At 33.1% G+C, this 13,497-nt stretch overlaps 1 protein-coding gene across 1 annotated transcript in view; it reads left to right on the top strand.

Moving 5' to 3' along the window:
* The window catches only part of LOC149802769 (uncharacterized), an 86,278-nt gene that overhangs the window by 36,355 nt on the left and 36,426 nt on the right, over positions 1-13,497 (top strand). The window contains exons 5-6 of the mRNA XM_089953830.1: positions 8,236-8,394; positions 10,842-11,000. Of these exons, the coding sequence (XP_089809956.1) occupies positions 8,236-8,394; positions 10,842-11,000 (318 nt within the window). The remainder of the gene's footprint in view (positions 1-8,235; positions 8,395-10,841; positions 11,001-13,497) is intronic.

Consider the following 13,497-nt stretch of genomic DNA (forward strand, 5'->3'; position numbering starts at 1 on the left):
TTGGAAAAAGAACAAGAACAATTGAAATTTGAAAAAGGAAAAGAACAAATGAAACATTTAAAAGAAAATGAACAAATAATTACAAATTGGGAAAGAGGAGAGAGAGAGAGAGAGAGAGGAAAGAGAAATAAAACTAAATACATTTACAAGCAGAAGAAAAAGAGAAAGAAAGACAAAAGGAAGAAAGAGAGAAAGAGAGAGATGCAAATGCAAAGAGAGAAGGAAGCGAGGGAACATCAATTTAGAATGAAAGAAATTGAACTGGCAAGTGAAAAGCACATTCATACTTCAAATCCAAATTCAAGCTTTGATCTTGCAAAGAATAAAGACTATTAGATTAATGCCCCCTTTCAGAGAAAAAGAAGTAGACAAATAATTTTTTTATTTTGAGAACGTTGCTGAAAATTTGAAATGGCCAAGGGAGCATTGTACTGACTTATTACAACGTCTACTCACTGGTAAAGCTAGTGATATTTACCATTAACTGTCAGTTCAGCACAGTGGTTACTATGATACGGTTAAAGGATGCATTTTAAGTAGTTATGAGTTAGTTAGGTTTATCGGCAAAAAACTCATGCCGAATTTGCTAGAGAAAAAGAGCAGTTATTTGTTAGATGGTGCTTAGCCAAGAACGTTGAACAAGATTATCAAAGTCTCAAACTTATAGTACTTGCAGAGTATAAAAACTGTGTCACCAGCGACAGTAAATCTTATCTTGACGAGCATCAGATTCAAACCTTGGAAAATGCTGCTGGAGCTGCGGATGAGTATTATTAAACTGATAAAGTTCCTTTTGTAAATAAGACTTCTCCTCAACAGTCTTCGGGCAGAAAAGTATTTCATTCTAATACAAGCCCTTCTAAAACTCAAACTGGCACAACTTCTGAAAATCAAACTTCAGAGAAGCTTCATTAAAGATACTTGTCTCTTCCTACGTGTACCTATTGCAAGAAGAAAAGACAAGTTATTTATGATGGCTAAAACACTGACAAATAGGCATCAGAATAAGACAGACCTATTCAAAATGCTCTTATTTCTAAGAAATCATGGTCACGGTCATAGATTGAAATCAATACATTTGTGGGGTCTAACAAATCCCAGTCTGATTTTATTATGGAAAATAATGAACCATTCATATCGAAGTGTTCTATATCTCTCTTGGGTTATTTGGCCAATCCTATCCCTATTAATATTTTAAGGGACACAGAAGCTTCTCAGTGTCTTTTATTGTCAAGTACCGGTACTTTGCTTTTTCTGAGAAGTCTTCTTCCAATGAGAGTGTTCTTATTCAGGGAGTAGAGTGCGGTTGTCTCCATTGTGTACATTTGTCATCTGACTTAGTCTCAGGACCCGTGACAGTCGGAGCAGTCTGTTTTACCCGTTGATGGTATTCATGTATTACAAGGCAACGATCTGGCTAGAGACAAGTTTGTGGTTAATCCACTTGTAACTAACAAGCCTTGTTTGGATCAGAAATTCGATCCAATTGAAAAGGAATTCCCTGATTTATTCCCAGCTTGTGCAGTTACCAGAGCTATGGCTAAGAAAACTATTGAGAATGAAGTTGATAAGAGTAGTATTCTTTAGCTGACACATGTATTGGTCCGGCTTTTTATGAGGTCACTTTTACACCTTGTTTTGATCAATTAGAATGTATTGATTACATTGATACTCTTTTAAGAACTCATTCTCTTTGTTCTAATCAGGGTGATAAACGACAATTACTTATCGTCGTACAGGAAAACGATCGTGACATCTCCTGTTTGTGTCAAAGGGCTACTGAAGTTCCTGTCTGTTACTTCATTAAAAATGGAATTTGTTTGAGAAAATGGAGACCTCCAGAGTTACCTGCTGATGACGAATGATCAGTGAACTATCAAATGGTAGTTCCAAAACCTTATAGAGAGGAACTACCGAGTCTGGCCAATAAAACTCGATTGGCTGGTCATTTAGGGATCAATAAAACGTATTACAAGATCTTGAATCACGTCTAATGGCCAAAAATCAAAATTGATATTGGTAAATACTGTAGCTCTTGTCATACCTGTCAAATGGTAGAAAAATCAAATAAAAAAATACCTAAGGCTCATCAACAACCTATTCCTGACTTTGATAGACCATATAGTAGAATTATGGTAGATTGTCTTGATCCCTTACCAAACACCAAGTCAGGTAACTAATACTTGTTGACCATTACGTGTGCATCAACAAAATTTCATTATGTTTGACAAACGTTAGACACACACAAACACACACAGACTGACAAACACACACAGACACACACACACACACACACACACACAAAAACATACACACACATATAGAGAGAGAGAGAGAGCGATGGATTTAATATTGCGTTTTGAAACGAAAACTGTTGAGTGAAGTCCACACGGTTACAACTGGCATAGCCATCCAGCCCTCGCTGTGCTACTTCAGCTTCCGCTGAAGAAACATTACTGAGACGTTACCCATATCTGTCTGTCACTGAATTTCACGGCCCTGTTGTGGCCTATTGTGCAGCCCTGTTGTGCACATTCATTTGACTCTGAATCATTCACTGACAGAAGGAACCAAATTAATCAATTTGCAGCGGACAGTCCCTCAAGCGATATACATGTGATTTCTGCAACTATGAATTTCTAGCATAGTATCAGCCATTCTACTGAATTAATTTTAAACAAAATATTCATTAGATTTTTAAACTTTTTTGAAATTTACAATTGCTTTCTTTAGAGCTCTGTTCGAAGGTGCCGACCGCTGTAATAACTGTTATGTAGTGAAATGAACTTGAAGGTTACACAACGTACAATTAACATGAAAAATATAACAGAAAGCATCTTGGCCGTCAGTTATCAAATGTGTACAAATGATTTCAATTCGCTATCCAATGTTTTCTCCCTTACACAATTTATAATTCTTTAAACTATTTAATATAAAAGAACGTTGACGGAAGGCATCAAAAATGCAAATAATGTTTTTGTATCATCAGGAACGGATCAAGATGCAAACATTGGTAAGCCTTCAGGGAAATAACATCAAAACCTACATAATTAAAAAAGTCTGCATCATACAAAAAAGACTTCTTGGTCAACAGCTCTTGCATTGTTAAAAGTACAAAATGGCTACCTTCGATCGGCAGTGTTCATGGGAGTGCGCCTTACCGAACATTGACTGTGCCCATCTAAACTGAAAGATAAGCATTATTGATGTAATCTTTTTCAAGTTAATCTTCATCGTGATTTAGATCGACGTATCAATGAAGATCCCCTCCCTCTCCCTCTGTCACTCACATAGATTATATCCTGGTATATGAATTTGCTATTAAAGGTTGTTAAATATTTTGCGTTTGTAGACTTTTTTCGTTCCACAATCGTATAAATATACTTTATCTCAAGTCTAACAAAACCGACATGTTCATTCTGTCGCAGGCATTTGCTCAGCGGGATTTTTCATCAACACGCTGGGGAATTGTCAGGCCTGTTTAATAGGAACTTACCAGCCATCATCTGGTCAGTCTTCTTGTATTTCATGCCAGAGTGGTACAACCACGCTTCAGACTGGTTCCACTTCCTTTTCACAGTGTGTTGGTAAGAACGTATGGTACTTTAGATCACAATATCTCTTACGTATTCAATTGTATTAAATATTTTATTAGATATTTTAGTCACAAATTTTGTAGTTTGTTTTGATTTTTCAATTCCTCTGCAAAAAGACTTATTTTCTTCAAAACGCCTCAAAGGCAACTGATTATTGGATTTGAAATACTCCTTTATTATCTTCTTTCACGTTGGATTATTGCTTTACAAAAGTGGCTAAGTATTACAAATTTATTTTATCAAGTGGGTAGTAAAGTTTCCACATGGTTAAATGATCGTGTTAGATGAAATCATAATAAAATGTTAGGGACATTAAAAATATACTGCTGCATTTATTAAATAGCACTCCAATCCCTATCATCGAAAGTGTACCGTTATTAAAACCGACTCTGTATGACTGACGTTGCCAAATTCAGCCCCCCACCCCCAAACACACACACAGCAACAAGTATATGTGACCAGGAAGATTCAGTGCTGTGTAACTTTTATTTGAAGTGAGTCGAGAAAAAACAATTAAAATAGAAGTCGTTAATAAAGTTTAGGCTGTTGGTGACATTAATTTATTTTATATCAATACGTGTATGGATTCTATTAATTTAAATTGCATAATATTTATGATTTGAATTCCGAGAAAATAACTGCTTCGTATTTAAAATTCTAAAATAGATTTACTACAGCAAATAAAACAAAATCGATCAAAACAAACAGGGATTCATTGTAATATAGGAAATGGAAATTATAGTCATGTAGATCATGCTCTAAAACAATTTTCAAAGCACTTAAGTGGAAAAGAGAATATTATATTCTTGATGAACATGAATTTATCAGGCTTCTTTCCTGAAAGAGTTGGAAGGTACTACGGTGTCCTAACAGAAAATGGCTTCAAACTAAGATGTTTGCGCAGAATTTCCAAAGCCATACTTATTCGAAGAAAATTACAAATAATGCTTAATAATCTGTACTCTTTTCGTAAAATCTGAATAAAGCTTTATTGTATCAATTTGTGCTTGGAAGGGGAATGGGGGGTAGAGCAAGTTTAAACCTAATTAAGTTTAAGGAGTGGATAACGAGTATAATTTACAAGGACTTCTTTGAAAAGTATGTTTTATTCTTTACTTAAATAAACAATAAACGTATTTCATCACTTATTGGAAGAAATTATTCAACAAACACATGTATTTTCAAACTGATTTTTTTATTTGCTGATTACCAAATTGTTAAACTTGCATTTCGCAGAGTATGGTTCAATGCATATGCTTCAAAGGCAATGTTGTCATGTAAATTGAATAGTGCAATCGTTCCTTATCTGGGACTTTATTACAATCCAGACTGACGTATTTGTGAATATCCAGCCCCCAACCCCATATAATAGTGCATACATATACGCATTTACCTATTATGTTATCCTTATCTTTTTTGTGTAATAGGGCAGAAGTAATGCACTCACATTATTCACTACGTGGTTTATTTTAATACACACGGTAGTGGACTTTAGTACGAAAGACAATGATCAATAGTAAACATATCATTGGAATATAGTGTAGTACACTGATACAAATTTTCGTGTACTCTAATAAACAACGAAGGTGTTAATAAAATTATCAATGTGAACAATTATCGTTTAAAATACTCAACGTACATCAGTGGTATATCGCTGTGTATTGAGATTATCATTATCTAATAATGAATACAGTTTGCACTGCATATTAAAAAAATGATGATAATGACAACGAAATAAATGAGACTGACCATCCCATTGATTAGTGCATACGGGGCACTAGCAATTGATCTTCTTTATATTGAATTATATACAAAATCTACAAGGAAAGGAGTTAAAGTCTATCTGTCTAGTAGAAGTAGTAGATGTTGCATTTACCGCTGTTATTGTTCAAAAGTATCGGCAACTTTGGCCATGAACCATTTATTTCCGGTAATTTGAGCCCCGCCGGTAATGTGTGTGCATGATATTGTATTCCTTCTGTACACTGTACGCATGATTTGTTACATATCCCTTACTTTTGCATTTCTTTTTCTTCCGACCCTTATTTACATAGGGAAATGTTTTTATAATTCTACCAAAAATAAGAAAATCCATGAAATCTTGTTCCAGTGATGTGCTATTATTAATCTGATTCTGATTATTATTATTATTATTATTATTATTATTATTATTATTATTATTATTATTATTATTCGTATTATTATTATGATTATTATTATTATTGTCTGTTTTACTCTACCTCAGATAATATTAAATATCATAAGAATGGTTTTTATAGATTGATAACGATAAAATGAGATGGTAAACAGAAAATATTATCATCGTGTCGACTGTGTAAAGTAGAATTCCATTATTTTATTCTTTTATTGCATTTCTTTCATGTTGGTGAGAATGATACAATTATTTATCTCTCAGATATCATTGCGAATCATTCATCATCGTTCCATGGTATTTAAGGCCAACTGTTATAAATCTTTGGTATTATACTAAGTAACAGATGAAGAAAAGAAAACCAGCAAGTGTAGTAAATTTAAGAAAATAATTTATTCCCTTATAATGCGAACTAAAAATTCCAACGGAACATACACTTTTTTGAATTGAATGCCAAATAGTCCCAAAAGTTCTGTTACAAGTAGAAAAGTATAGATTGTTCCTATTGAATTCAAGGCCAGGGGTAGTTCAAATAACAGGGTAGTTCAAATAAATTCTAATCTTGAAAGTACTAATGTGCCAATACTCCTAAATATGCTGATGTGCCAAAAGTCTGAATGGACTACAATGATATAATACAAAATACCCTTCAATTATTTCACAATAATCAAAAAGGTGATTCAATCCAAAAGTATCAATTACACTTTGTAATTCCAATGAATAATTAAAACAAGACAATGCTGCGAAAATTATCAATGGACAAACTAAAAGATTCGTTCCACTAGACAGATGTTAAAATTAGAATAATTAACTATTTTAATAACTACCTCTATCTAAAAACCTAAGAGATAATAAGAGGACTAGAATGATGGTGAAAAGTTAATTTCCAGAACATTCTAAGCTGTAAAGAAGGTAAGGTCTTTTTCTTAAATTTTCATATATCATGTAGACCATATAACAGGAAAACCAAAGTGCTGAACTACGATCCAAGAAAAGATGCTTACAAATATAATCTTAAGGTTTAGGCGATGATCTTGGAAAAGTTAGCTATGTAATATGTTGTTGACAAAATGACCTTTAAAAACTCCAATTATGTAGGAAGGTCAAGCACTCAATATAGATATGCATAAGACAACAAGTCTGTCACGAAAGGAAACTCCATCTTTCATCTTGCAAATGAACTACATGTTAAATGTAAAATTATTGTAAATAATTTGTCTCATTCTGTTTTTGAATACTTCTAGGCTATTACATGCCAAAAAGATTATTATAGTAACTTTCGGAAAACGTAATTTATTTGTCGCCCATTGCAGAGGTATATGCCAATGTAAGTCAAAGATATTGTTAAAATGTCACTGGAATAATCTTCCTTGTCCACAGTGATGACATCCAAAAGAAATATCCGTCTTTCGTGTGTTTTATTATTTAATAGACAAGAAAATACGTGAATTAGGGGTGAGTATTAGGAAGAAGATGGCGTTCAACGCTATCTACCACTTTTAAACATATTTAGCACTAAGTAATTCATTATGTTTGACAAACGTTCGACGCACACACACAAACACACACACAGACACACACACACACACACACACACACACACACACACACATATATATATATATATATATATATATATATATATATATATATATATATATATATATATATATATATATATATATATATATACAGAGAGAGAGAGAGAGAGACAGAGACAGAGAGAGACAGAGAGAGAGAGCGATGGATTTAATATTGCGTTTTGAAACGAAAACCATTGAGTGAAGTCCACACGGTTACAACTGTCATAGCCATACAGCCTTCGCTGTGCTCCTTCAGCTTCCGCTGAAGAAACATTACTCAGACGTTACCCATATCTGTCTGTCACGGAATTTCACCAATCTGTTGTGGCCTATTGTGCAACCCTGTTGTGCACATTCAGTTGAGTCTGAATCACTCACTGACAGAAGGAACCAAAATTCATCAGTTTGCAGCACAGTCCCTCAAGCGATATACGTTTATAAATAAAAGTGCACTTGATCTAGTGTTTGCTCTGTATTAATATATAGCCAACATGTGATTTCTGGAACTATGAATTTCCAGCTTAGTATCAGCCATTCTATTGAATTAATTTTAAACAAAATATTCATTAGATTTTTAAACTTTTTAAACTTACAATTAGTTTCTTTAGAGCTATGTTTGAAGGTGTCGACCGCTGTAATAACTGTTATGTAGTGAAATGAACTTGAAGGTTACACATCGTATAATGAACATGAAAAATAGGTAATTTCTCAAATACTTTCAATCAAATCGAGTTTGAAAAACTCTGTTTGGTAAGTGATTTGTACTGGTTATGCGCTAAAGGAAATATAACAAGAAACTACATGGGAATTTGAACCACGATTTCAATAATCATTCTATGTAAATAATTTTAAAGTGTCATGCCTACGAAACAATGGTTCAAAATTGCATTTTGTTTCATTCCAGCTATATGTAGTTCAGGGTTCTTCCGGACTACGAGTGGTACTTGTCAAGCTTGTCCAGTTGGTACTTACCAGCCGAGTACTGAGCAGTCCTCCTGTATTTCGTGTCCCAGTGGAACCACAACCAATCAAGTAGCATCAACATCTCAAACACAGTGCGTTGGTGAGTAAATCAAACACTGAAAGATTAACGCTATCACTAAACCAAATTAATATGTAATTCTCCTCAGCCCTGCGTCAACTACTGTACACAAAATGTTTCGCCTCTGTCTTATTCCCTGCTACAGTCATTTGTTGTTTGGGTTAGCGATTTCAGAAATATATTTGTGCCTAAACTGGGGAAAATGTTGATATTATGCATTTTACATCTCGTACACTTTTCATATTTTATATCATGACGTACTTATTGGAAATATCGGTACAAGACAGAGTGTGAATGTAATGCAAGTTTTCTAGAATGGATATCTCTTTACAAGACATCAATGATATATATGTTATATTTGCTAATGATATCAAGTCTTCCGCTGTAGGGATATTAATCATTTTCCATATAGTATATGTAATGGCAAACACAATTTCTCTCTCTTCACCGTTCTTAATCTTTGTCTTCCTTTATTATTTTAGTATCTAGCTATATCGTTAATTTTACATTTCTTACGTACATCTAATGCTATTAGTATTATTTTAATTTTATTGCTTGTTTCTCAGCTTTCAATTTTTTTTTAATTACATGCTTTTATCATAATATAATTTTGTTTACGCGATTTGGAAATTTTTTTAGTAAATAGTTTGATCCTGATTGATTCATTTGTAAACACATAAAGCTGATCCAAGATATCGACCTTAATTCAAAATTAGTAACAGTCACGTGAACAAGTTATTATTTATTGTTTATTGCTGGAAAAATAAGGATGAGATCGAGGCGGTATTGAATACGTGACCCTAGGCTTGTAAATAGTTATATTGAAGTAAACAACTTCTTAGAGTAAAATGATTGGTCTACATCAGGGCCATGTTTTGAGTACGTGATGTAAACACGATCATGTGACCATCATAATGGCACTGATTCTGCGCCTCAAAATTACCGTATAACCAATGTTTCAGAGACGTAATATCAATCTGAGGCTGAGGACGCTTGATGACAAATCGTTTCCTTCGTTTGTATCCAGTTTAGGATCTTAGATAATTATTTTTCTTACGATTATTTGGATTCTAGAAGGTTGATTCGTTTCTCTGGAAATATTTGCGTTGCTCATACAGAATTTTTAAACAAAGACATTTCTTAAAAATTTTGTTCGGATTTCCAACACCGGACTGGTATTTGTTGTGTTTCTACAAGGACCTGTAGACTTCAACACTGTACAGGATACAACATACCTGATCGACTTCATCTTGGATTCCTCGACGGGATTCGAACTAGAATTCATTAGAACATTTTATTATTAGGACCTCTAAAATTTAATTCGTGGATTATTCTTGGATTATTTTTGGAATTGATTCTTAACACCGTAAGTTCTTATTTTTCATTTTTATAGTGGTTTTTTTTCCAGGGAAATAAATTATTTGTTACATTTTTCAAAGCTTGTGGTTTTAAGTCTTTCTTTTGTTACTGTTTATTCGAGGAAAAACACATAATATAAGACTTTCTCTTTTCCGAAATCATCAATTGTTTATACATTACTTCTTTATAAGTGGGAGTCCACAAACGTGTCGAGGCGTGTTAGCGTTTGCCGTGTGCAAAGTCCCACATCCATTACAAAATTATGCAGTCTTTTCTAATCTCTAGCAATTCTTTGTTTGGTTTTGTCCATTGGTTCAGAAAGTACTCTTGTTGTATCTTGTTTCATCGATGTCTCATTATATTAAACGCTTTTCAGTGCTAATGAGTAATTTATATTTATTTATTCCTACCTCGCTTTCAAACAACTTTTGTTTTTATTCCGCTTTTCTTGCGAAAGACGGTAAAATATATTTTGTTGGTAAATGTAAATATGCCTTAAAAAATCTAGTAGAAAGCATCATGGCCGTCAGGAATCAAGTGTGTACAAATGATTTCGATTCGCCAGCCAATGTGTTCTCCCTTTAAAAAATCATAATTCTTTAAACTATTTAATATAAAAGAATGTTGCCGGAAGGCATCAAGGAATGTAAATAAGTTTTGTGCATCATCAGAAACGGATCAAGATGCAAACATTGGTAATCCTTCAGGGAAAGAACATCAAAACCTACCTAATTTTAAAAATTATGCATCGTACAAATCAAGATTTCTTAGTCAACAGCTCTTGCATATTTTAATAGTACAAAACGTCTACCTTCGATCGGCAGTGTTCATGGGAGTGCCCCTGACCGAAAATTGACTGTTCACATCTGAACAGAAAGATAAGCATTATTGATGTAATCTTTCTCAAGTTAATCTTCATCGCCATTTAGATTGACGTATCAATGAAGACCTCCTCTCTCTGTCACTCACATAAAATATATCCACTTGAATGAATATGCTATTAAGGGTGTTAAATATTTTGCGTTTGTTGACTTTTTATTTTGTTCCACAATGGTATGAATATATTTTATCTCAAGTCTAACCAAACTAATATGTTCATTCCTTCCCAGGCATTTGCTCAGCGGGATTTTTCATCAACACCCTGGGGAATTGTCAGGCCTGTTTAATAGGAACTTACCAGCCATCATCTGGTCAGTCGTCTTGTATTTCATGCCAGAGTGGTACAATCACGCTTCAGACTGGTTCCACATCCTCTTCACAGTGTGTTGGTAAGAAAGTATTGTACTATGGATCACAATATCGCTTAAGTGTTCAATTGTATTAAATATTTTATTAAATATTTGAGTCACAAGTTTTGTAGATTGCTTTGATGTTTCAATTCCTCTGCAAAAAGACATATTTTCTTCCAAACGCCTCAAAGGCAACTGATTATTGGATTTGAAATACTCCTTTATTATCTTCTTTCACATTTGATTATTGCTTTACAAAAGTGGCTAAGGATTACTAATTTATTTTATCAAGTGGGTAGTAGAGTTTCCACATGGTTGAATGATATGGTTAGATGAAATCATAATAACGTATTAGAGAAATCAAAAATATACTACAGCGTTTGTTAAAAATCTCACTCATTCTGATCAACAAAAGTGTACCGTTATTAAAACCTAGTCTGTATGAATGAGTTTACCAAATTTAGCCCCCACACACACACACACACACACACACACACACACACACATCCACAAGGATATGTGAACAGGAAGATTCAGTGCTGTGTAACTGTTTTTTGTTGTCGGTGGAGAGAAAATCATTAAAATAAAAGTCGATATTAAAGTTTATTATGAGGATGGCCTTAATTTATCTTATATCAATACGTGTATGGATTCTATTAATTTTACCTGCATAGCATTTCTAACTTGAATGCCGAGAAAAATAACTTCTTGATATTTAAAATTCTAAAATAGATTTACTACAGCAAATAAAACAAAATCGATCAAAACAAACAGGGATTCATTGTAATATAGGAATTCGAAATTTTAGTCATGTAGATCATGCTTTAAAACAATTAGCAAAACACTTAAGTGGAAAAGAGAATAATATATTCTTGATGAACATGAATTTATCAAGCTTCTTTCCTGAAATAATTGGAAGGTAATACGGTGTCCTAACAGAAAATGGCTTCAAACTAAGATGTTTGCCCAGAATTTCCAAAGCGATACTTATTCGAAGAGAATTACAAATAATGCTTAATAATCTGTACTCTTTTCGTAAAATCTCAGTAAAGTTTTATTCTATCAAATTGTGCTTGGAAGGGGCATGGGGGTAAAGCAAGTTTAAACCTAATTAAGTTTAAGGAGTGGATAACGAGTATAATTTACAAGGACTTCTTTGAAAAGTGTGTTTTATTCTTTACTTAAATAAACAATAAACGTATTTCATCACTTATTGGAAGAAATTATTCAACAAACACATGTATTTTCAAACTGATTTTTTTATTTGCTGATTACCAAATTGTTAAACTTGCATTTCGCAGAGTATGGTTCAATGCATATGCTTCAAAGGCAATGTTGTCATGTAAATTGAATAGTGCAATCGTTCCTTATCTGGGACTTTATTACAATCCAGACTGACGTATTTGTGAATATCCAGCCCCCAACCCCATATAATAGTGCATACATACACGCATTTACCTATTATGTTATCCTTATCTTTTTTGTGTAATAGGGCAGAAGTAATGCACTCACATTATTCACTACGTGGTTTATTTTAATACACACGGTAGTGGACTTTAGTACGAAAGACAATGATCAATAGTAAACATATCATTGGAATATAGTGTAGTACACTGATACAAATTTTCGTGCACTCTAATAAACAACGAAGGTGTTAATAAAATTATCAATGTGAACAATTATCTTTTAAAATACTCAACGTACATCAGTGGTATATCGCTGTGTATTGAGATTATCATTATCTAATAATGAATACAGTTTGCACTGCATATTAAAGAAATGATGATAATGACAACGAAAGAAATGAGACTGACCATCCCATTGATTAGTGCATTCCGGGCACTAGCAATTGATCTTCTTTATATTGAATCATATACAAAATCTACAAGGAAAGGAGTTAAAGTCTATCTGTCTAGTAGAAGTAGTAGATGTTGCATTTACTGCTGTTGTTGTTCAAAAGTATCGGCAACTGTGGCCATGAACCATTTATTTCCGGTAAGTTGAGCCCCGCCGGTAATGTGTGTGCATGATATTGTATTCCTTCTGTACACTGTACGCATGATTTGTTACATATCCCTTACTTTTGCATTTCTTTTTCTTCCGACCCTTATTTACAAAGGGAAATGTTTTTATAATTCTACCAAAAATAAGAAAATCCATGAACTCTTGTTCCAGTGATGTGCTATTATTAATCTGATTCTGATTATTATTATTATTATTATTATTATTATTATTATTATTATTATTCATATTATTATCATCATTATTATTATTATTATTGTCTGTTTCACTCTACCTCAGATAATATTAAATATCATATAAATGGTTTTTATAGATTGATAACGATAAAATGAGATGGTAAACAGAAAATATTATCATCGTGTCGACTGTGTAAAGTAGAATTCCATTATTTTATTCTTTTATTGCATTTCATTGATGTTGGTGAGAATGATACAATTATTTATCTCTCAGATATCATTGCGAATCATTCATCATCGTTCCATGGTATTTAAAGCCAACTGTTATAAATCTTTGG

This window comes from Sinohyriopsis cumingii, chromosome 3 (assembly GCF_028554795.1).
Source record: "Sinohyriopsis cumingii isolate HCF-2022 chromosome 3, ASM2855479v2, whole genome shotgun sequence".
Classification (NCBI taxonomy): domain Eukaryota; kingdom Metazoa; phylum Mollusca; class Bivalvia; order Unionida; family Unionidae; genus Sinohyriopsis; species Sinohyriopsis cumingii.